This window comes from Lactuca virosa, chromosome 2 (genome assembly GCF_052849685.1).
Source record: "Lactuca virosa cultivar CGN04683 chromosome 2, Lactuca_virosa_CGN04683_v6, whole genome shotgun sequence".
NCBI classification, from domain to species: Eukaryota; Viridiplantae; Streptophyta; class Magnoliopsida; order Asterales; family Asteraceae; genus Lactuca; species Lactuca virosa.
Genome location: NC_136427.1, coordinates 31,568,951 through 31,592,819, shown reverse-complemented (window position 1 = coordinate 31,592,819; position 23,869 = coordinate 31,568,951). Strand labels below are relative to the sequence as shown.

The 23,869-nt window shown below is 36.3% G+C and overlaps 1 protein-coding gene across 5 annotated transcripts; it reads right to left on the bottom strand.

The window, feature by feature from the left end:
• Positions 1–6,732: 6,732 nt before the first annotated feature.
• Positions 6,733–14,527, bottom strand: LOC145159003 (protein PSK SIMULATOR 2-like). 5 transcript variants are annotated; one of them, XM_079077891.1, is made up of 13 exons: positions 14,378–14,527; positions 14,219–14,280; positions 13,770–14,041; positions 13,418–13,510; positions 13,242–13,332; positions 11,984–12,077; positions 11,514–11,611; positions 9,655–9,724; positions 8,780–8,874; positions 8,219–8,335; positions 7,877–8,066; positions 7,394–7,438; positions 6,733–7,189 (listed from the first exon to the last, which is right to left on the bottom strand). In XM_079077891.1, exons 3-13 carry the CDS (start codon positions 14,027–14,029, stop codon positions 7,083–7,085), a joined length of 1,260 nt encoding a protein of 419 aa, XP_078934017.1. In that variant the 5' UTR covers positions 14,030–14,041; positions 14,219–14,280; positions 14,378–14,527; the 3' UTR covers positions 6,733–7,082. The 5 variants fall into 5 exon arrangements, with proteins under 5 accessions (XP_078934017.1, XP_078934018.1, XP_078934021.1 ...); XM_079077892.1 differs by having other exon boundaries at positions 6,733–7,257; positions 7,990–8,066; XM_079077895.1 differs by having other exon boundaries at positions 7,990–8,066.
• Between the last annotated feature and the right edge of the window lie 9,342 nt (positions 14,528–23,869).

Sequence of the window (23,869 nt, the reverse complement as noted above, 5' to 3'; positions counted from 1 at the left end):
CCTCTGTCTTGACCTTCCGGCCATCCGCAACTCGTGCTGCCGCTGGAGTCGGCGCCGCCACTGGCGCTGCTGCTGATGCTGCTGACAATCTAGGCCAGTTGGCCTTCTTATGGCCCCTCTGATTGCAATGGAAGCAAATCAGGTCTGATGTCTGAACAGTGGGGGCAGGGGCAGTACAATCCCTGCCAAAGTGCCCCGTCTTGCCGCACTTGTAGCAGCCCGAGGATCCTGCTCTACAAGCCCCCTCATGCGGCCTGCCGCATTTCCTGCAGCGGCTCTGGCCCGGCTGGCCCTTCGACCTAACGTCGGATCCCTTGGGTTTCTTCCCTGAAAACCCCGGCTGGCCCTTCGACCTAACGTCGGATCCCTCTCCCGCACCCTGGCAATCATGGACTCCAGGGTCGGGTAAGCTGAATAGCTGACATGCTCCCAGATATCAGCCCTCAACATATCATGGTAGCGGGTCTTCCGCATCTCCTCGTCCCCCGCATACTGAGGTACCAACAAGGCCCTCTCCCTGAACTTGGCGGTGATCTCCGCCACTGTCTCAGTCGTCTGTCTCATATCAAGAAACTCTCAGGCCAGCTGTTGAATCTCCACAGCTGGCACGAACTCAGCCCTGAATCTAGTCACAAAATCTGACCAAGTCATAGCCTCGATGGCTGGGGCTCCCAACAAGTCACCAACTGACTCCCACCAATCTCTAGCTCTATCCCTCAAACATCCCGCAGCAAAGCGGACCTTCGACCCCTCCGGGAAGAAGCTCGTCAACTGCGCAGACTCAATGTCTGCGATCCATCTCCTGGCAGCAATGGGGTCCTTCACCCCGTGAAAGTCCGGCGCACTACTCCCCAAGAAGTCCTTGAAGGACAATGTGCGCGTACCCAACTAGTTGGACGCCGAGTCCCTCCTGAACGCCTGGAGGCGATCCTCCATCAACTCAATAATCCCTTCCATGATCGACCCGAAAATGATAGGGTTCGACTCAAGGATACCTCTAGTGATCTCTGATGCGATGAACTCGCGTAGCCCGTCATCAACCTGCTCGGATCTCGCACCCGAGCCTGATCCTGACCCAGACCCTAAACCTCATGCTCCATGTCGTGTAACTACCATAATGAAAATAAACACGTGAGCGTCAGGATCATACATACTCCCGAGAGGTCTCACACTCCCCAAGTTTCCTGGTTTCATCTCGGCTCTCCCTGACTCGAGTACGGATCCTCAGCTTTCAGTAGTACGGGCCCATACTACCTTCCACATCTATCCGTACTTTCCTCAATGATTGCCTCAACTTCACCAAGTCCCTTATCCAATATCCCTTTCCAACTAATCTCATCCTAGGCTTTCGTAGGGCACCCTCCGACCTACTCTCCGCCATCAGCTGCGTTTGGAGTCCCTACCACCCTTCCCCAATTAGCTTGCGAATACTGTTACATATTCGCTTACTAGTTAGTTAAAGTTAGCTAGAACCCCTATAGCACAAAGCAAGCAGCATTCGTGCATTGAGTAACCAATTCAAGCATAACCTAATCAGGCTATCTCACTGCTAACTAACAACTCTAACATACGGCTCAATGAGCTCCTATAGCAGGCATACAAGGCTTCCTTCCTAGATCCTTAGCCATATTCTAGCATGAAGTTATCATAAACACATAACATGCATACAAGGCATCCTCCTAGATCCTTAGCCCTAATCTAGCATGCAGTTCTCATAATCATATCATATAACATAACATAAAAAGTATGGGTATCTTGGGGAAAACTTACTTGAGCTCGGCCGGTCGCACGCATCACACACCTCGTTCTTTCTCAAAACTCTTTAATTTAGATTTTAGAAAAACTATTTCCTTGTAAAAATCCTTCAAGACCTCGGTTTGAGTTCAGACACCCCCGAGGGTGTGTCCGAATTCCTCAAACCAAGGCTCTGATACCAACTTGTAACATCCCAAACTTCAAGGCCAAAAATTTCATTTTTAATTAAGTGATTTATAAAATAATTTATCAAAACATTTCCAAGATCATGTCAATACATAAAACCATAAAATCATGTATCAAAACCATATCATTTGGGGTAATAAAATATCAGAGTACAATCCCAGAAAACTCAATGCGGAAACCATGTGTGTGTGTGATGCGCTACTACACCGCCGGCTCCTTCCGCTTAGACGAAGAGGTACCTGAAACCAAAACTAAAACCATAAGCACAAAGCTTAGTGAGTTCCCCCATCATACCACATACCAAACAACATACATATTGTCGGGCAATTCTGGGGTGCCCAACCTACCCATGTCAACCGTTCTGGGGTGCTGACCTACCCATGTCAAGCCGTTCTAGGGTGCTGACCTACCCGTGTCCGGCCATTCTGGGGTGCCGACTACCCTCCGGTCTATCTCAAACGATCACGGAGACTATTTCACCCCCTACTGCTAGCATATAATATCATGTCATAATCATACTGTCAGACATATCTGGGGTGTCCGACCTACCCATTGGTCCTAGCGACCGAATCGGGGACTAATCCCCTCCTACTGATACTATCACCTATAACACATCATGCTAGCATGCATACATATCAAACCAAAGCAAACCAGACAATTATCACAAAGACAATCGTCTCAACTAAACAACTACTAGTGGGTCGGCCTTGGTGACTTAGACCCACTTCTACTGGAAGGTAACTCACCTCGATGTCGTGTAGTGTCTGAACTGTCCTTGGTGCGAAAGTCGACTCTCCTCGACTCCTCAATCCCTACACGAAAACTCTTTTAAGTTATCAATTCGAACATGCAACCCTAACCAGTGTCAACTCAATTCAGTCAAAGTCAACTTTGGTCAAAGTCAACCTCCAGTTGACCTGACTCGTCGAGTTGGTCTACCAACTCGTCGAGTCCATACTCCTCTAACCCAAACAAACTCCCGACTCTACTCGTCGAGTCTAGCAAGAACTCGACAGGTTCTCCTTCAATCATACCATCGGGACCATCTTCATCTGACTCGCCGAGTTCATCCTTGAACTCGTCGAGTTCGTCTCCCTCATAAGAATGTGTCCAGTCTATGACTCGCCGAGTTGTATGACCAACTCGTTGAGTCCATCTTCAAAGATTGGAGATTGCCTTGGACTCGCCAAGTTTGCTCAAACACTCGTCGAGTCCCATGATTCCCAGGTCCCTTATGAGCCTAAACAACTGAGGGACCTTCCATCCTGTCATCTGATCCATCAACAGAATGGATATGGTGGTCATTACACCCTGACTCGCCAAGTCCCAAGAACGACTCGCCGAGTCCATCCTTTACCATTACTATACAGTCGATTTAAATGGGTCTTAACACACCAAAACCATAGATCTGGCCTCCTAATGTCCATTTTACACGTAAAGTTCCAAACTTGATGCACATGCATGGGGTCCTTGGCTCAAAAAGCCATAAAAGGTGGTCTACAAGATGCATGGGGTGTTTATGGCAACAAGGTGGGCACCTTTATGCCATAAAAACCCCCAATAGCCCTAGATCTAAAGCACAAACTCACTTCTTACACTAAATCCCGAATACATCCTCACTGGGGCTTAGAAGGATGTAGAAAAGGTCCAAAATCAAGATCTAAGCAATGAATAGACAAGGTTTCAGCTTTATACCTCAAATAAGCTGGAAATGAGTTCAAAACTCCGGATCTTCTTGTTTCCCCTTGATCTCACAAGTCTCCTTCTCCTCTTCAAGCTTCAATCACACAAAAGTAACACCACAAGGCTCAAGAACACACTAAAAGCGGCTAGGGTTTCGAGGTAATGCTTTTTGGGAATAATAGGGACTATGGAGGCTGAGATAAGTTGTTTAAATAGGGTGCAAACCCTCAAATTTAGGGTTTCATCCAGACAGCTGCTACTCGCCGAGTAGGTCACTTAACTCGCACGTCCACGCCCGATCCTACTCGACGAGTTGATCCTTCAACTCGTCGAGTCCCCTCGTTAAAATGATAATTCTTCATTTTTAAAAAAAATACTTATCAGGAACCGGGCGTTACAAATATACCTAAACTGCCCCTGCATTCTCCATTTTCGTTTATTTTAAAATTTAATATTGAGAGTACGTTGCTATTTCTTGATAGCACCAGTTATAGCGGCCATTTGTGATAAAATCAAATTGTATTTCAGATAACCACCAACTCAAATAGGAACATAGGTTACAAAAATGTAGAAGAATGTGAGATAGAAAACTTGAAGGCTTTGTCACACTACCTAGCCAAAGCATACACAAACATACGGTCACATCAGATTCACACCAATTCACTATTTTCTTCTAAATGACCATTATACCCCTCCACCCTCCAATTTATAAAAAGTTCTTATGATTGAAAACTGAAATAACATTTTACTTATGTTTCGTTGACAATATTTGCAACCGATTAAAGTACAATGCTATAATATAAGAAAACCTCATAAAAATGTTTTATGTTTCTTCTTGTCCCCGGGTTTATATTTCGTTATCTTTCTTTTAGTCATTATTATCCATCATTAATTTATAAGTAATGAATTTATATTTCCAAAAGCAGTAAACATGATAGAAGCTGATTAAAACCCAAATAAGATTATAATGAAATTATAAAAAATAATAAATTGTCCAATGCATTTATTGCTACATCCCATTATTACCTCGCTAGTATACTTGTATAAACATTAACATCATTCACTCACTAATTTTATAACTTTTAATAAAAGTAAAACCTTTACCCTTCACGAAAATTTATCTAGTTGCAAGATTCGTTTATTATGGACCCTTGATACACAAAACCTCTTCTTGGTGCATCATCAGCTTCTAATTGAACTGGATCTCATATATCACTAACCATCACCAAATAAGCATCAATCTGTAAACGAAAACATAAATCCAAAAAATCAAAAGTAAGCTTTCATGAGAATCAGAATCTAATCAATTTCACTCAAAATGAGTTGGGTGAAAGCCACAACGTGCAGTGGCGTAGCCGCATAGAGGCAAAGGTGGGCCTTGACCCACCCTACAAAAGTTCAAGTTTATATATATATATATATATATATATATATATATATATATATATATATATATATAATATTTTGTTAGATAAAAGGAATTAATTCATCTCATTCAAAACTACAAATCCCATATATGGCTCATACTTTGTAAATTATTTGGCCTACCCTAATTCAAAACTTTAGATCCCATATCTCGTTCATACATTGTAAGTTTTTTGGCATACCCTAAAATAAAATCATGTCTACGCCACTGACAACGTGTGGGAGAACTTCCACATGGAGACAAAAGCTTCAAGTGGATTGGAAACACAAAACACAATCATACTTGATGCCAGAAAGAGGATTGGTGAAGAGGATTGGAGGTCTGATGATAAGCATATCTAAAAATATTGAGGATTAGAGAAGAGAAAGCAAGTGTGATGATAATATTGCGCAAAATAGTAGATTTGAAACACGAAACAGAATCACCCCTGATGTCAGATAGAGGATTGGAGAAGAGAAAGGAGGTCTGATAACAAGCATATCTAAAAATTAGGGTTGAAACCTGTAGGATTACTTTCAGCAAATCGACCAAATAGGGAAATTGACAAAAAAAAAATTGGAATGAATTACCTTTATAATGCTAATTTATTCAAGAGTTTCGGTAATCACCCTCTTACAATGAATAATATAACCATTTGAGAAAAAAACTTGAGTAGAGGTAAACGAATTAAACCTGGTGTGGATCTTCCGGCTGTTCTTTGATCCTGAGAATTTTGGTATGCTCATATACGAATAACCCTTCATATGGATCTACTTCTTTGTCATATTGAGGAATCGGACTGCGTCGGTAAAGCACGAAATGACGACTGAATAATTGAATAACCCCCAAAAATCCGGTCCTGAAATCGAAAAAATTGACCAAAATTCATCCAAACCCATTCTCTATTCTCTAAAACCACACACACACACACACACATCTACAATACACCCCTGAAGCTTCCGATAGTTAAAAAAAAAATCAAAACAAAGATAAAGAGAGAAGCCTCACCGGTTATTGCGATTTAATTGTGGATTTGGAGATAATACTGTTTCCTGATTTGTTGCTATGTAATTGCTAATTCTTTGGAATGTTAGGTTTTTAGAATTAATGATTTTTTGATATAAATCACGTAGTTGATTCCCAAAAAATTTGAATTTCAAAAGAGAAGAAAAGGAATTAACAGGACATGCGATTATATAGTAACACAAGGGTAGAATTGGAATTTCAGTTTGATAATATGTGCGGGAAAAAAGCTGGAGGAGAGCTAAGAAAATGCCACGTGGCGAAAATGTACTGTTTTATTAGAATAGAGGATATATATATATATATATATATATATATATATATATATATATATATATATATATATATATATATATATATATATATATATTGAGTGGTAAAAAATAAAAGCAAATAATCTCTTTACTCCAATGAAAATGCTCTTAAGGGCCTTTTAAATCAATATAAAAGATGTGGCATCAGTGACATTATCATCAGTGACAATATATATTGAGTATTAAACTGGCATTCCATTTTATTTTTCTAACCATATGGTCCCTATATATGCCATGTTACCATAGGTAAAAGTGAAAATAGAGCTTCTAAAAATGATTCATTCAGATTTGTTAAATATATCAAAATTTGCATTGGTATGTAAAATCACTATATCATATAATCATTTCAATCAAAATTCAAACATAAACGACCAAAAACAAAAAAAAAATTATAATAATTTATACATTTCTTTGTATTTATTTGTTTTAAATTAACCGAAGGATTTACATACGCATATACATTGTAGCTTCCTATAATAAAGATATCATAATGAACGATTATCAACCAAAAATACCTTTAACTAGTTGTAGCAACATCTCAAAAAGTTGTATCTAATATAAACAAGATTATGTTTTCTTAACCATCACAAGTTATTGACTTTTACTCACTCCACAAGCAACCGTTCTTCTTTTTGCACTTCTTTCAACAAATTCTTGTCCTTTTATGAGATTTCGACCAGTTTGGAAAGTGGATTCGACCCGTTCAAATATGGAGATCAGGCGGGTGAATACGCGGGTATTGTGTCTTGATTTTTCACGAGGCTGATTAAACGGTGGAGATAGATGGCTAAGTCGAGTATGTACCGATCCATTTTTTGTTTATCTGCGTGATATAGTGTTTGAAGTCGAATTATGTTGTTGCCTGTTGATGTCTTCTTTCGAAATTCATTTCTGTTTAGATTTAAATAAGTGAAAATTCCAATCGAAATTAGGGCTAATAAGATCACATAATTGTGAGTGTGTTTCATTTTTATAATATTATTTTAATTTCTAGAGACAAAAAAAGGGATAAGTATTGGCCACTTACCCTGTCTTTGTCCACTCTCCCACACATCCAAAACAATGATGTGCTCTGCCGACAAGAAAATGACAAGTGTGAAATAGCAGTAGACTTTATTCTTTTTACCAATACAAACAATACATAATTGCAACCTACTTATATTTTTTCCCGATAATAGCAATTTGTTTTTAATTCATATAGCAATGTACTTACATTTTGTTTACACATAATAGCAACATACTTTCAATTCTTTACTCGTAATATCAACATACTTGCATTTTTTTACTAATAATAGCAATAGGTAACAAAGTACAATGCCTATATATTGATAGCAAAATGCATGTACATTGATATTATTGGTAAATAAATGTAAGTACATTTTGCTTATTAGTAGCGACTACAAAGGATGTAGATAGTGTATGCAATTTCCCCTTTTGATTATGAGGATGAAGAGGGTAATCATGTATTTTGAATAGAACACAGATAAAAAAAAGTGGGTCCCTATCCTACCTTTTTGGGTTGGACAAAAAACTGTTATTTTTTTGTCGGTCCCAGTCAAACGCAGTATAAGACTATCATGTTTTATCATGTCCTGGCTAAGTGGTGAATATTCAAAAACATACTTGACTGTATCAATCGCTATGGGAATGAGCCACTGAAGAACTTTTTCCATTTCCGCCTTAATCTGAGTCATTGTCATCTGAAAACAACCGCATTTATCTCAATAATTAGTTTTCATATGACGACCAATTTGATTGTTTTAACTCTCAATAATCAATAATCAGTGTACCTAAAATACTTGAAAGTAATTATTTATTGAGATTTCAAAATAAAATAGCAGAGATTACTTACCACTTCTTTGGAATCAAGATCTCTTAAGCGATAACGTAATCCTGCTTTTACACTAGCTGGTAAATCGTTGTATAATTTATCCCTCATGTTAGGAAGTACACAGATTGAACGAGATGCCTGCAAAAAGTTAATTTTAAAACTTTTGTACCATATGTATTCATCAAACTACAATAATTAACTATGGAGAAGAAGTTCGATTTGAGTTATATTTTATTTCTAGAAAAATCATAAATTCAAATTTAAAAATTATTATTATAAGGTATAGTTTGTTACAAGGATGATGTGGATCATCGTATGATATTTTGGTTAGCAGAACTTACCCACATGGTGTATATTTTTATAATTCTTAAATATATCATTATTATTATTTTATTTATAAATATTAAAATTGTAAAGATTTCAAGAATATTCAAACTGTTTTTATACCGTGCACCATGAAACTCTAGAGATCGTCTTCAAATATAATTAATGGCTAAATCAATATAATTGTGAAAGTTTGTTGTGTTTTTCTATATTTTTTCATTATGCTAATAACCTAATAGTAAGTAGAGAGTAGCTTACAATGATGTCCATCTGAGTGATTAAATTGGCATAGTGTAAAGCAAGACCATGGATACCTAATCTTTCGGTTTTCTTATTCGCCTTCTTTCTTTCAACTGAAATAAAGCAAGATAAATATCACAAGTTAGAAAATGAAAACACACATCATAACAAAACTTGAACTCCTTTAGTTTTTTTGTTATATTTTCACCATTTTATCAATGTAGCAACTAAACTCTTTTATGTAACAGTTAAGCTATTGAAAATATTTTTGAACGTTAAAAAAAGGAATAAATGTACTTTCACCATTTTATCGATTTAGCGGCTAAATGATTAATACTTTTATTTTATCAATTTAATAACAATAACCACAAGAATGGGAGAGGTAATATGTAGGCAACCTCCACCCAAGGGTATATGAAAATGAAATGTCAGCCAACAATGAAGAAAAAAAATTGTGTTATCTGACAAAAAAGAGAGACAATAAAATTGAAATTGAAGAGGAGCACTATAAGAAAGTAAATATTGTACATAAACACACGCAGTTAAAGCTGAAATTTTCTTTCCCTCATTTACTAGATATAATAGTTAAATGGTTAAATCGATAAAATAGTGAGTGGTTTAACCTTTTCTAAAACAGATTAACTTGGAAAAAGGGTTTTTATAAAAATGGTCAACAAGCAAGTAAAATGGATCACTATATAAGACTGTGTTTTTTTGTAGTTTTCTATAATTTTTTTTGAACCGGAAAATTTAATCTATTCCTAAGCTACCATTTAATTTCACTTATGTTCACAACGTAACTCAAACCCTTGACCTCAAATAGGGAGTACACCACCTGATACCGTAGGCAAGAAACCCTTTATAACCTCAAAATTCACAAAATTTTGCAATACCATTCTCCTCAAAAGAATCCACAATTACGCAATGAATGAAGGTGACAACATCTACAAGCTTATACATAACCTACTACCAAGAAATATAAAATGAAAGGGTCAAATGTCAATATATATATATATATATATATATATATATATATATATAGGTTCAAATGTTTCTCATATCTATTGTGTGTTAAAATGCACCAATAAGAATTTAGTAAAAATTAAGTTATTATTTAATCAAATAAAGATAGATATTAAATGATTTCCATAATTATATATATACTAAATGATATCCATAATTATAATTATTTTTTATGGAAACTAGTTAAATTTGTCATTAATATCAGAAATAATATTATTTTAGAAATGAATTTATACCTAGTTTTTCGTGTATGAGTTTGTATTTTGTTTCATGACCCACTCACTTAAAATACAACAAAGTTGCCTAGAACATGGAGAACAAGAGTGTGTTCTAGTAGAATGAAAGTTTATTCTAGAAGAATAAGAGAATATTCTAACAGAATGAAAGTGTATTCTACTACAATACACTCTCATTCTTTATATTCAATACAACTTTGTTGTATTTTAAGTGAGTGAATCCATAAACAAAACACGAACTCATACATGAAAACTTAGATGTGACTTCATTCTGAAAGAATGTTGTTGCTGACATTAATGATGAATTTAATTAGTTTTGATAAAAAAGAGAATTATAATTATGAATATCATTTAATATACATATAATTATGGAAATCATTTAATATCTATCTTTATTTAACTAAATAATTATTTAATTTTACTAAATTTCTATTGATGCATTCTAGCACACAATAAATGTAAGAAACATATTAACTTAACCTTTTATATATATATATATATATATATATATATATATATATATATATATATATATATATATATATATATATGGGAGTTTTGTGATTGAATTAATGCAAAATAAATTATTTATAAAAGAAAGTTAGGAAATTAAACTTTCAATTAAGTCGCAACTTTTTACATATCTTCCGATATTTATTTTTCTCTTCGAATTTTCTAAGTGTGCCATCATTTTTTTTAAGTTTCATCCGTTTACATATTTTCAAACATTTAATTTTCTCTTCAAATTTTTTAAGTGTGTCATCATTTTCTTAAATATATTTTGAACACCACTTATCCATACGACACGTTATTTTAGTGAACACTTAATAGAAGAAAAAACAAGAGAAAACGACTAAAATCACCACTTGCCTTAATGACTTTCCAAAAATAGCCCAAATTTTAATGTATTACTCAAATAGCCACACATTTTGCAATGACCCATTACAAAATGGACTATTTAATGCTAGATCGGTTCCCATATTTAAGGTCTGTTTTAGTATTTATTCATTTTTACATCAGTCTTCTTTTGTAAAATCTCTCAACTTAACACTTTCTTTTCACAATATAGAGTTCCCTCACTTCATTTTCACAATATAGAGTTCCATTTTGATGCGGAAATGGCTTTTGAAGATCCCTACCAAAAACAAAACGTTTTTTGGGCAAAAGCAGTATTACTATTTTCACAAAAATTTGACCAAATACACATTGTGAAGAACAATTTTGCATTTCACAGTGTAAATTTCGCATTTTGTTGTGTTTAAAAAATATTTTTTTGTGGAGACCATACAAATAGTGCATTTTGCAATGGGCAAATGGGAAATGTGTGGCTATTTGAGGAATTGGTGGAAATTTTGTGCTGTTTTTCGGCGAATCATTAAAAAGTGATTATTTTAGTCTTTTTCTTAAAAAACAAACCTAGAGTCCTCTAAAGATACATAAAATCCGATCTAACAAAAATGAGACTCTTCATCGTAAGTTATATCAGCTTGTACCTCTTCTAAATTTTTGGACCAAAGAGATTTCTTTTTCAAATTGCTCACAAGTTTTCTTTGATTCTTTAGCTCACTTTGTAATACCATGAGACTCTTTCCTATGAAACAAAGAATCAAATATTAGCTAAACAACCAAACCCCAACAAATATAAGTAGGTTAATATATTATTAGAACTATTCTAAATTTCATAGAGGATCGATGTATTACATAGGGTTGCAAACATATTTAGAAGTTAATGATCCTTTTTTATTTAATACAACAATTTAGTAAGTTGTAAACACTTAAATATTCAATGACCGGCTTTTACACCCTTCAACCCATTTCCTTTTTACTAACATCTTCAACTTTATTCATACGAATCGTTTACAATACAATAAATATATACCCGAAATGACACATTTTCATGTATATGGGTTGAAATTGTCCCCTTTACTTATAACACTTCTACTCACAAAATCATATGACTGACCTTTTCGAGGAAGATTCTGAGATTCCACTTCCTCAATCTTACACGAATATAAGTTTTCAGATCTTTCCAAAGCATGTAACTCGTGGAACAATTCCTTCACACAAAATACAAGCATCATGGATAGAACGTATAGATTAGGCAATGGTATATACTAACCAACTATGTGCAAGAAATAGCATTGTTCTTTTATGTTTTTATTTTTGTAAAGGTTTATGATAATTTAGCAACCAACTATTTCGTATATGTCCTCATTTGGTCACTTTAGTCATTTGAATGTCTAGAAGGGTAACCAACTACTATTGTTGTTCTAGATTTACCATTATTAAAAAAAGTTTCATTGAACATTAACAACTAAAGGAATTACTAGAGAGTTTATCCAAAGTCATCTTCTTTTCTTCCAAAAGCATAAAACTCATCCAAAATCACAACCATTTGAATGTAGATTTCGATTTTGGTAGATGCATATTATATAATAAATAATAAAATGACCAACGTCACTAAAAGACTACACACGAAATAGTTGGTCGCTATATTGTAACATAAATGTTTTTTTCCTACTAAGGCATTGCACTTTGAAAAATCTACTTAAACATGGCATGGTACTTTTAGTGTTTCTCTTATTAAATTATAGGAGTGGAAGTTGTTTTGTATTTGGATGACAATGTTATTACTAGGTAGAATTTTTCTAAATACATATAATAAAAAGAAATGAAAGTAGGATGCTATAGCAGACAATTCAACAATATATAGTTCGTTGCTATTTCTTGCATTTAACCATATACTAAAGTGCTATAGAGGGACGTAGTATGTAAAAAAAAATCATCTTTGAGGAACCAATTCATGACCAACAAGAGAAGTTTGCATCTTCTAATCTTCATGGTAGGAAAACTCTATATACAAAATGTTATGGATGTGCAAATTAGATGATTAATCAATCCAAGTTTTTGGAGGTGAGATAAGACAACGCATTATACTCGGAAAATTGTAATAAGGTAAAACAAACTTTAATCCCATTTTTTTTCTTTGTAATTTTGCTCAAAATTACACCACGAAACTAAAATACATAGTTGGCCATTTGATCCATTTACATAAAAATTGGTATATTTTATTTAGAAACGAGTAACATTTAAAATAATGTGGCTATACATGGATTCAAAATGCATACCTCTTAGATCGTTTATTAAAATAAGATATTATTATTCATAAAAATTGGTGTTTTTAATCATATTAATAAACTAATTCTTTATAAGTGACTTACATAAGTATACTGAGCAAGATTGGTGAGTTCTTGCATCGCGATCTCCACCTCTTTTTGAAGGTGTTTTGTTTTTATGGGTTCCAAACGCAACCTGATTCATAGTTTAACTATACAGTTTTTGTAATCATAATTAACACACTAATCATTTATAAGTGACTCAATATTTTTAGCTTTACCTTGAAAAGTAACGATTCAATTGATGCAATTGTGCATCCCTACTCCGATTTCCAAATCTCACCACCTCTTTCAAGAACACTTCAAATTCCTCTCTATGAAAAAGCCAAAGTGGATAAAATTTTAAGGCAGATCAAAATTTGAAATATCAATCGGTTTTAGCATTGTAGTTTTGAGAAAAAATTTCTTATTAGGCCATTTTACTTTGCAAAATTCTACACAATTATAACACTAAAAACTGCTTTGTATTTGGATAACATTGCTATAGTTGGATAGATTCTTCAAAATATAATGTTGTAATACAAAGAATTAAATTACATTGTTATTTCTTGCATTAAGAAATAATGAAATTACCTCTTGTCGGCATTTGCAATACTTAACAACTCCTTTATATCCGTAGAAACCAACAATTGCACCCCTTCCGAATACAATATTTCCTTTAAAAAGATTTGTATGTTTTCTTCTGAAAGGGATTGCATCAAATTGTACCCTTTCACAATAGTATTAGCCACTTCAAATGCTAAAATAGATATTGTATTCGGGATATCAACTTTCTTCATGTTGCTTCCTAAAGTGTCTAGGACTTTAACAACATCAAATTTACCACGAAACATGCTTACATGCGCCTACCAAAATGCAAGATTATCATTGTCATGATAGCAAATTCAAACAAAATACATTTAAAGTCCGAACTATTATAAAAATAACACAAAAGAAATTAACCAGACGCAACTAAGCTCAATTAATGGAAACATAAAATCTAAGAAGTCAGAATAAGGATCAATCATAGAATTTGGAATCACCTGTTCTCCAAAAAAATTGCGAACTCAATTTGCTTTTCCAGTACTTGGATTTTGAAACTTCTCTGAAAAATAAAATATAAAAACTGAAATTGTAGATAAACACAGACAAAATCGATATGTTCATGGAGAAATTAAAGATACTTAAGAGAAAAAAATTACCCGATTCAAAGTAATGAAGACTTGATGCGTGGTTTGAGAACTACTAGAACTGGAAGATATCTCTCAACGTATCCATTTGACCATTTGGGTTTGGGGAGTTTTGCTCAAGTAATATGATAATACCAGAAGATTCTTTTGAAAAAAATATAACATTAAAATATTTATCATATTTTATTTAAAATATTATATAAAGTTTGGTCTTTCATTTGACCGTTTCTAAACACAAATTATATATATATATATATATATATATATATATATATATATATATATATATATATATATATATAAGAACTTATAAGTATACTTATGTAATAATGTACTTATGAAAAAATTAATGTTTGAATAAGTAATAATTATACTTGATAAAATAAACAAGTGGATAAATGCAATGGATGTATAAGACCGATCAAAGAGGAGGGAAAGGAAGATAAGTGGGTAGGGGCAAAATTATCAATTTACTTTAAATTTTTGTGGATGCAAAAAAACATTCGTGGATATATCAGCACCTTCACTTTTAGTTTAAGGTAACATGCTACATGCATAACCTATTATTTGAATCAAGTAAAACTCTTACGATGTTTTTTTCTCGAAAATTAAATATCCTTCTATATTTTATTTCTATTTATTTTCTTACTATATCAAATGTTGACATGTGTCACATTTAATGACATATTTAATAAAATTGATTTAATTTTAGTCTATTTGTCATCATTTAATATGGATAGAAGGATAATAGGAATAAAATGTAGGAGGATTTTTAATTTCTCTTTTTTCTCATAGCCGAATCTTTGATCAGACAACATTAACATTATAACAGGTAATTTCCCAAACGCTTTAACAAATGCTTCTTTTTGGAAACGACATATAAATATATAGAAACAACCGAAACTACTGCCAAGTAACTAGAGAATATCAGGGGAGAGGAAGGAGAGGAAAGGAAAATATGAGAAATACAACAGTTACAGAACAATTCACAGGAGGCAATTGATCCAGTCCCACCATTTTGTGTTCACCTCACTACACCTATGTTTGATCCAAGTAAAAGTAAAAGAGAGTGAGATAATTCCATCAATCATCAGGGAAGGAGAGGGTGATATTTTTTAAAAAATCTTATTGTACCTAGACAGCCAGATGCTCCAGATTGTGCAATACCATATGACTGTGAGGGTTATTTTTTCATTGGGACTATTCCCCCAATTTGATGCAAAATCAATAATATCCCTAACCCCATTGAACGCCTAAACTAGGAAATTAAAAAATTCATTCAAAAACCTTCCTTGCAATGGGGCATGTCACAAGGGCATGGTCACATGTTTCAGTGACAATTGAGCATGTTCACCGAGTGCATCCCTCGTTTGTTGAGTGAGTGAGCCACCGGTATTCCATCATTCCAAGCTCTACAAATGAAACACATTACCTTTGTAGGGACAGATTTCAAACATTTAATCCAAGGATCCATGTAAATGGTTATTTTGGAGTCAATTAGTTTACGCAGTACATCGACTGTGTAGGTGCCATCGGGGGTACTAGAGAAATGAAAGATATCAGACTTGGCGTTGAGCTGGAAGTAGGTTATCATGGCCTGCAATTGACTAGGTTTCGCTGCTTGTTACACTAGTAGATAAAGCATTTAATGGTGCGATCGTTTTTTTTTTTGGTGTGGACTAGTCCAAAACCGCATTATTAAAGCATTTATTGGTGCGTTTTCCGTATAATCGTAGTAAAAGCCATTAAAAACGCGTTTATTAGTGCTTTAGTTGAAAACTGGACCATTAAACATTATAAAAACACACAATTAAATACCTAAGAATCGCAACATTTAAATTTTCATTTCCCCCCTAAAAATTTGGTTCTAATTTTTCATTTCCCTCCACACTTCAGATTATATACTTGTGATATTGTAACGTCCCAAAAATTAAGACTAAAAATTTCGATTTTTAAATTAATAAAACCATTATCCAACAACATCATAAAAATCATGGCAAATCAAATTGTATCAATAACATCCCAGTACATCAGAGTAATATAAAAATACCGAACGATATGGTGTATGTGATGGGTTTTTGGTAAAACAAATAAACTAGAAAACAATTCCTAAGTTCACATGCAACCTACTTTGGATCTATGTTTTAACTATTGAACATATAACTTTGAATTGCAAAACAAGAACCCTAGAGGAGAGAGGCTAATTTCGAAATTAACAAACTTGGGTTTAGGAGTTACATACCTTTCAATTGTTATAGCAAACAATTGATAATCCTCTTGATCTTGATCTTGATCTTCTTGGAAGCTTAGCACCACAAATGTAATGCCTCTAATGGAATCACACCCAAGAACTAGCAAGAAGGAAACTTGGAGGAGAGAGGATGGAGAGAGTATGCAATTTCGGCCTTAGGGTTTCTTCCAAAGAAATCAGTGACCTCAAATGTGAGCCAGGAGGCTCCTTAAATAGCTGAGGGAACTAGGGTTTTGGGAAAACCCTAATGATCCTTGCTTAAGGCCTAAGCAAAGCCCAAGGGCTTTATCTAGAACCCCTTGGACGAAATCTCTAGGGTTTCCCCTATGGATTTTGTCCACCTCCATCCAAGGAGGTTCTGGATCCTTCCATTCAACTATTAGTTAATTGCAAACTAGTCCCTGCACTTTATAATTAATTCTTTTAACCCCAAAATTAATTCTGATTAATTTCTGGCTAACTATTAATTAAACATAATGATTTCTAATTAATATATTAATCTATTAACATATTAATAAATCATTTATATATTAATTTATTAATCTTATAAATTAATATCTCTCCTTTCATAATTTCCTTGTCCAGTTGCTAGGTTGAGGGCAACCCAAAAGGACTGTGCTGCTATCAATTCAAGTACATACCAATTATAGTTATGGGCTTAGACACCTAATCCAATAGTCTCCCACTTGGATAAGTCTGTAACTATAATTGCTAGTATGCCTTCTAAATTTGATCAACAAATTGTAGCTTCCAAAAGCTGCTGCCGAACTCTGACCCAGTCAGTTACGTGTCCTAAGATAAGTGATCATATAATCCTTCGTTCTGCTAGATATCCCTAGACATAAGACATGGAATATAATCAATCTCTTTGTCCAGAATGTATGTTTCCCGATTCCTGATTTGTGATGATGTAGGACTTCTAATTGAACACATCAATTTAGTCCTGGCTGGGCCCAGCACATAAGTCAACACCAAATCATGGAGGGGCCCACAGATATCGCTTTTCCGCTTAGGGCAAAAGGAACGAATAAACGTTGACTCATATGCTTGTATCTTTTACTCATCAAATTATACATGACAGTACGTTTTATAACACCAAGTTACTGATGCGTTTTCGTATCACCAATGCATGACCGACTTGTAAATTACAACTCATATATCTTCGTTTCAAGATTATAAGATATTATCGTCTCAGTATTACTCGTGATGAATTCCATGAAGTGATACTCTGAGCGAGAGTTTATCCAATACTCAAATCTCAATTTCTGAGTACTCATGAACATTGCAACAATTCTATTGCCATGCCTATCCTCAGATAATCTACAATCTAGTTCATGACAGTCTTAATTCACTACTTACTTCCAAAAGTACGAGCGACTGTGGAGTTTGAATAATCTTATTATTTGGGAAGTAAAACATGCAAAAATGAAACACAACAATAAACAATTGACAAAAGGCAGAAACCAAACTTATAAATAATACTTTATTATTTAATCACCAAAAGTCAATTACATTTACTTTGTTACAAGTTTCAGAACAAAACTAATCTAACTACTAAAACTAATATCATCTTTCAGTCCTATGCTCCGAGCATGCTGAATATGCTTAGCCCTACTCAGACCCTTTGTGAGGAGATCTGTTGGGTTATCTTCAGATGATACCCTCTTTACTATAAGATGGACTTCTTCTACTCTATGTCTGATAAAATGGTAATTTCTGTCGATATGTCTGGTTTTACCATGATCTCTTGGTTCCTTTGTCAAGGCAACCGCTCCTTCATTATCGCAGAACAGTTGCATAGGCTCCTGGATGGTTGGAACAACTCCGAGATCCCCGATGAAGTTCCTCAACCAAGCTGCTTCTTTCGACGCTTCACTCGCTGTTATGTACTCTGATTCACAAGTAGAATCAGCCACCGTATCTTGCTTGGAAATTTTCCAAGTAACTGCTCCTCCATTCAGTAAAAATACCCAGCCTGATTGAGAACGGAAGTTATCTCTATCCGTTTGAAAGCTGGCATCACTGTAACCATCTACTCTCAAAGTATCACTGCCACCAAGCACAAGGACCCAGTCCTTTGTCCTTCGCAAATACTTGAGTATATTCTTAACTGCTATCCAATGAGCTCTACCTGGTTTTCCCTGATAGCGATTGACCATGCTCAAAGCAAATGCCACATCAGGGCGAGTACATGTCATAGCGTACATGATCGATCCGACAGCAGAAGCATAAGGTACACGACTCATGTCATCTATTTCAACATCTGTACTCGGGCATTGAGTCTTACTCAATTTGGTATTGCTCTGGATAGGTAGCTCTCCCTTCTTGGAATTTTCCATACTAAACCTCTTTAGTACCTTATCCAAGTATGTGCTCTGACTAAGTCCAATTAGTCTCTTCTTTCTATCTCTCAATATTCTAATCCCAAGAATATAGGCAGCTTCTCCAAGGTCTTTCATGGCAAAACACTTTCCAAGCCAAGACTTAAGTTACCAATGAGTAATATGTCATCGACATACAATACCAGAAAAGTTACTATACTCCCTGATGATAATTAATCTCAGATCGATTAGATCTTTCACAGGTAAAAGATAAAAATCAAACAAAACAAACACAATAACAGAATCAACAATATGCTTATGATTCAAATATAGTCACGCCTCAGCAGAGCTCTATGAAGAACTTCCACTGTAGAGGCGAGCTAGGGTTTACAATACTCAAAAAGAATAAAAAGCAAAGCGTCTTTTTTTTTCAAAGACTGCATGCATGCAGCTTAAATACTAAACCCTACAGAAAAACATGCATGGTTGGACAGGCCCAAACCGTCAATCAAAATTGGGCTAAGGACCGAGCCCATGACGCAACACTATAAGCCCAACAATCTCCCCCTTTGCGTCGAATGAGGCGAGAGATCAATTTCTTTGAGTAGGCTTCACAGTCTTGACAACCTTGAACAGCCGAGGGATGACTGCAAGAAGTGTTTGCCGAAACTGAATGTACCATCGTAGCATGTCAGTAAACAACTTCTTATCGGCTGTAGAATTCTGATTGCACTTGTGGATAATCTCCAAGATATGTTCCAAGCAAGCAGTTGAGAATAAGTGCTTATCACACAGAGCGAAGATACATTTTTGCTTTTCGTCTCTAACAAACATTACTGTGTGAGACTGTGGGTCGATTCTACCCTTGACCATAACATTCACATCGCCCATTCTGCCAGAAGGTTTGATCGTTGGATGCTTGTGAATGGCAGCGGCGATCTCTTGGTCCATTTTCGCCACTTCGTGAATGTAGCATACAAGCATTCGCTTGATATGGTCAATGATCGGCTGGTACTCCTGTGGATTTGACATCAGGATGTTGTTGAGAAGTATCCAGTCGTGGGGATTGAGGTTCGGTAGATCAGCGAGGGTGAAGTTATGAACCGAGCCTTCAGAGCCTCGAGTCACTTTGAATTTCACATTGACAAACTTCCCTGCTGAGTAAGGCTTCAGAACCTTGACAGTAGTAATCTTCTGTAAACTCCATGTCAGGTGCTGTGGCTGAGCAAACTCCAGATAGAACTCCAAAAGATCCCGATCAACCTTCGGGTCTGGAAAGGGAATAGAAACAGTTGAGTTAAAGCAGTGAAAGATGAATGCCTTTCGCGTGATCGGCATGTCAAACTGTGCATCCTTGGAGTTTTCAAGCCCAAACGACATCACAGGCTCAAGCCACAGTGTACAAGGTTCATCGATAGCACACTTTTGAAGCGAATCAAGAGTCCACACAGGAAAAATGGACTTCTTCTTTTCCAGGAGCTCTTTTTCTTTAAGCTCTTTTTCAAGCTCTAACGATTCCTTCATCAGTTTTTCTTCAAGTTCCTTATCAGATGCCTTTGTTTTCTGAAAAGGATTAGAGGGATCTGGTTTAAAAATATCTTCAATATCATTATCAGTATCATCATCTTCACCAATTTTCTTCTTCTTCTTATTGCATCTATCACTGACCGAAGCTTCATTAACCTTCTTCTTCTCTCCCCCTTGTTTCGGTTGGACACCAGGCACCGGAACACCCTCAATACGACTAAGAATGGCCAGGGCAGGTCGAAGTTTATCAGCCAAATGCCTACGAGTGGTGATGGTGATGATAGGATCATGAGCTTCAAGGAGGTGAAGTAAGATGGAGTGAACATCAGCAGCTGAGCCTCGAATAACTTCCCTCTCAGACTTCAAGTCATTGAGTTCAGCTGTTGCAGTGCGAAGTTTGAGATTCTGGATTTTCAGTTGAGAGGTTCGCTTGTCGAGTTCATCCATGACTCGATTTTCAACTGCCAATTCTGCCTCCAGTTGAGTTAAGCGATCATTGACTGTATCACGCAGATTGACATTTGCAGCTTCAATGGCTTTTCGGGCAACTTCAAGATTAGCTCGTTCGGTGGCTAGAGAACGCTGAAGATTTGCAACCGAATCATTTACTGTCTTAGCATTCTTTTGAGCAGCAGCCTGCAATGAATCTAGAAATAGGTTAGCCTCGGAAATTAGTTTGTCGACTTTTGCGGTCGCCTCTCTGCATTCGTTAGAGGAGGACTTGACTGCAAGCGAGGCCTTTTGACACTGGGAAGTGGAGGCGTCGATAGCCTTGGCTGCAGCAGAAAGGGATGTGCCATGTTCTTTTACAACAGAAGAAAATAATGCTTTGAGAGAAGCATCTGAATAAGCCCCAGAGGAAGAAGAGGAAATAAGTTGATCAAGTTTATCATTGACTGCTTTGAGATGACGCTTGGTTACAGGTGCATCTTCATCTTCATCACTCTGGACACGGTAAGGACTGAAATAGGTAGAATCAAAATCCAAGTCCTCACCTCCAAGAACAGGGGTGGTGTCAGTAGATGGGGTAGGTGATAAGGGTTTGGTTGTGACAGGAGGTTCAGTGGTAACAGGTGGGATAGGAGCTGAAGAATGAGCCTGTGTAGTAGTGGTGGTAGTGGTAGTGTTGGTAAAGATTGGATTAGGGATGGAAGTAGTGTTAGATGGTTGAGATGTAGAGATGGGAAATATAGGAGGCATGGATACTGGGACAGAAACAGGTGGAGGAGAAGGAGGGAGGGAGCGAACTGGAATTTCGGGGTTAGGAGAGCGAGGCGGGGTATTACCACGACCCGAAGCCTCCTCGCCAGAGCTTTCGCTTTCAGATTCTGAAGGAGGAGCAGATGTGTGTTTGGGAGGGACATACTCTGAGTCTAAATCACTTGAAGATTGGAGTATGAGTCTCCGAGCGGGCTTTTTCTGCTTCTTGGGTTCAGGCTGGGACAGAGCGGCCTTGTCTGACCTTCGCTTCGTAGGGGTTTGCCCCTTGGTTGTTTTAGCAACCTTCGTCTCCTTCTGAGTCGCAGCTTTCTTTCCCCTCTTGGCTGGCTTGTCAGCTTCTTCAATGGATCGAACCATGGCTAGGGTTAGTTCCCGTGGACCCGAAGAAGGAAACTCCCTGTATTGTTGCAGAAGTTTACTTGCGTCAGGCAGACAAGCAAGCATGGTGTTAGGGATGGATCCAGTGAAAGAATACTTGGTGGGATCCGTGACAATGATCTTCGTTGTGTGAAAAGTAGCAATAAAGGAGAGAAGAGAGTCTGCCATGATTGGAACGTGAAGGCGATCCATTACCCACTTGGTGATGATTGACCAGTACCGTCCACACGAGATTTCGGAGTGTCTTGAGGAAGAACTCAAGCTTTGAATCAGTTGTTGCCAGATGATTGTACCGTAGTCCAGATCAATCCCGTGATATAGACCGTAAAGCACAGTCATAAAGGACTTGCTTGCTCCATCTGAGCCGGCGCTGCGCTCAGAGAGTCCTTTGAACAGGAGAGTGAATAAGCCATTCCATGGAGGAGGAAGGCAAGACTTCTTGAACTTGGTGATGGTGGTTAGGGTTTCAGTGTACCCCATTTGATAAAACATGGAGAAAAACTGACCAGTAGTGATCGATTCAGGGTTTACTTTGGTTGGTTCTTGAGAGAGACCAATTAGGGGACAGAAGCGGTTCTTGGAGATGGAGGACTTCTCATTGTGGAGTTCAAAGTGAATCCTTTCAGCGGCTTTGTCGTAGTAAGCAGTGGAGTAGATTAGTGAGAGGCAGGTCATGGGAACAACTTCGACTCTTGACAGAGCGTCGACTAAAGGCGAGTATTTAAGACACTCAACAACATACAGCATGTAGGGTTCATAGACAAAGGGTGTGAGATCGATGATCAGGTTTTGTTGAGGTTTGATAGTGAGAAGGGTTGGGTGAATAGAGGTATCTTGAACTGAAGAAGATTCTGCCATTGTAGAAACTTGGAGAAGAAGATGAACAGTAAGATGAATCGCCTTTGTTCTTCGAGAGTTTTGAAAGTGATAAAAGGGTAAAGAGCAGCGTGCCAAATCCTTTTATACGTACAAGTAGGAGAGAGAAAAATCTGGCTGATATCTTGGAGTTATTTGAACTGGCGCCTGATTTGACAGATGAACAGTAGTCATACCCAGTGATGACGCATGAAAGAGAAAGGGCGTTTCCTTTGTACACGCCATTCCATAAAAAGCACTTTTGCAAATTATCTTAACGGTTGGAGAAATGCTGAGTCAGCCTTAACTTTATCCCAATCGTCACCCCATATTTCACATGAATCGTCATTGCTTTTTAAGTTTATCGATCATTGAAGCACCACTAATAGAACTAGTTGTTGGAAAAAAGAAATTCGTGCATAGAGTGTAAAAGATAAAGAAATAAAGCGACTTGTGCAAGATAATTTGTGATGTCTTAAAAAAACATAAAGCAACTGATTCTGGGCACGAATCTCTTCCTTCAAAGTCAAGAGAGACCTTAAAGTGCTTGTATGGCTTCCCATTAAATAACGATCAAATACTTGTTAAGAAGTATTGAAAGGCATCTTTTAAATCTAAGGCTCATAACAGGTGGCTTTCGCTTCAATTCATGAATTCAAGACTTGATATAAGACCGAAACTGAATGAAGTACTTGTTAGATCAATGTAATCTATTGAACAAGTAGGTAGGGAACATATTCAGTGACTTGTTGAAATCGTAATGGGGAAAACAAATTAAAACATGGATCCATTTGGAAGAAAAGCTTTGGTAATAAGCACTTTCATTAGGATCGCGCAAAACGAAAATTGAGATTTCATAGAAGTGCATAATATAGATCAAACGTTAAAGTATTCGCCGTAAATTCAGTAAGGGAGTTGGATTTTGGGTTTTACTTAAGTCGTGGTGAACGA

Bases quoted from the DNA above. Each gene is read 5' to 3' on its own strand.
- LOC145159003 (XM_079077891.1), bottom strand. From the start codon at position 14,029: ATGTTTCGTGGTAAATTTGATGTTGTTAAAGTCCTAGACACTTTAGGA. The intron at 9,725-11,513 runs GTACAAGCTGAT...TCTTGGTAGTAG, and splicing joins GGTCCAAAAATTTAGAAGAG to GTTATGTATAAGCTTGTAGA. The intron at 8,336-8,779 runs GTAAGCTACTCT...AACTTTTTGCAG, and splicing joins TCACTCAGATGGACATCATT to GCATCTCGTTCAATCTGTGT.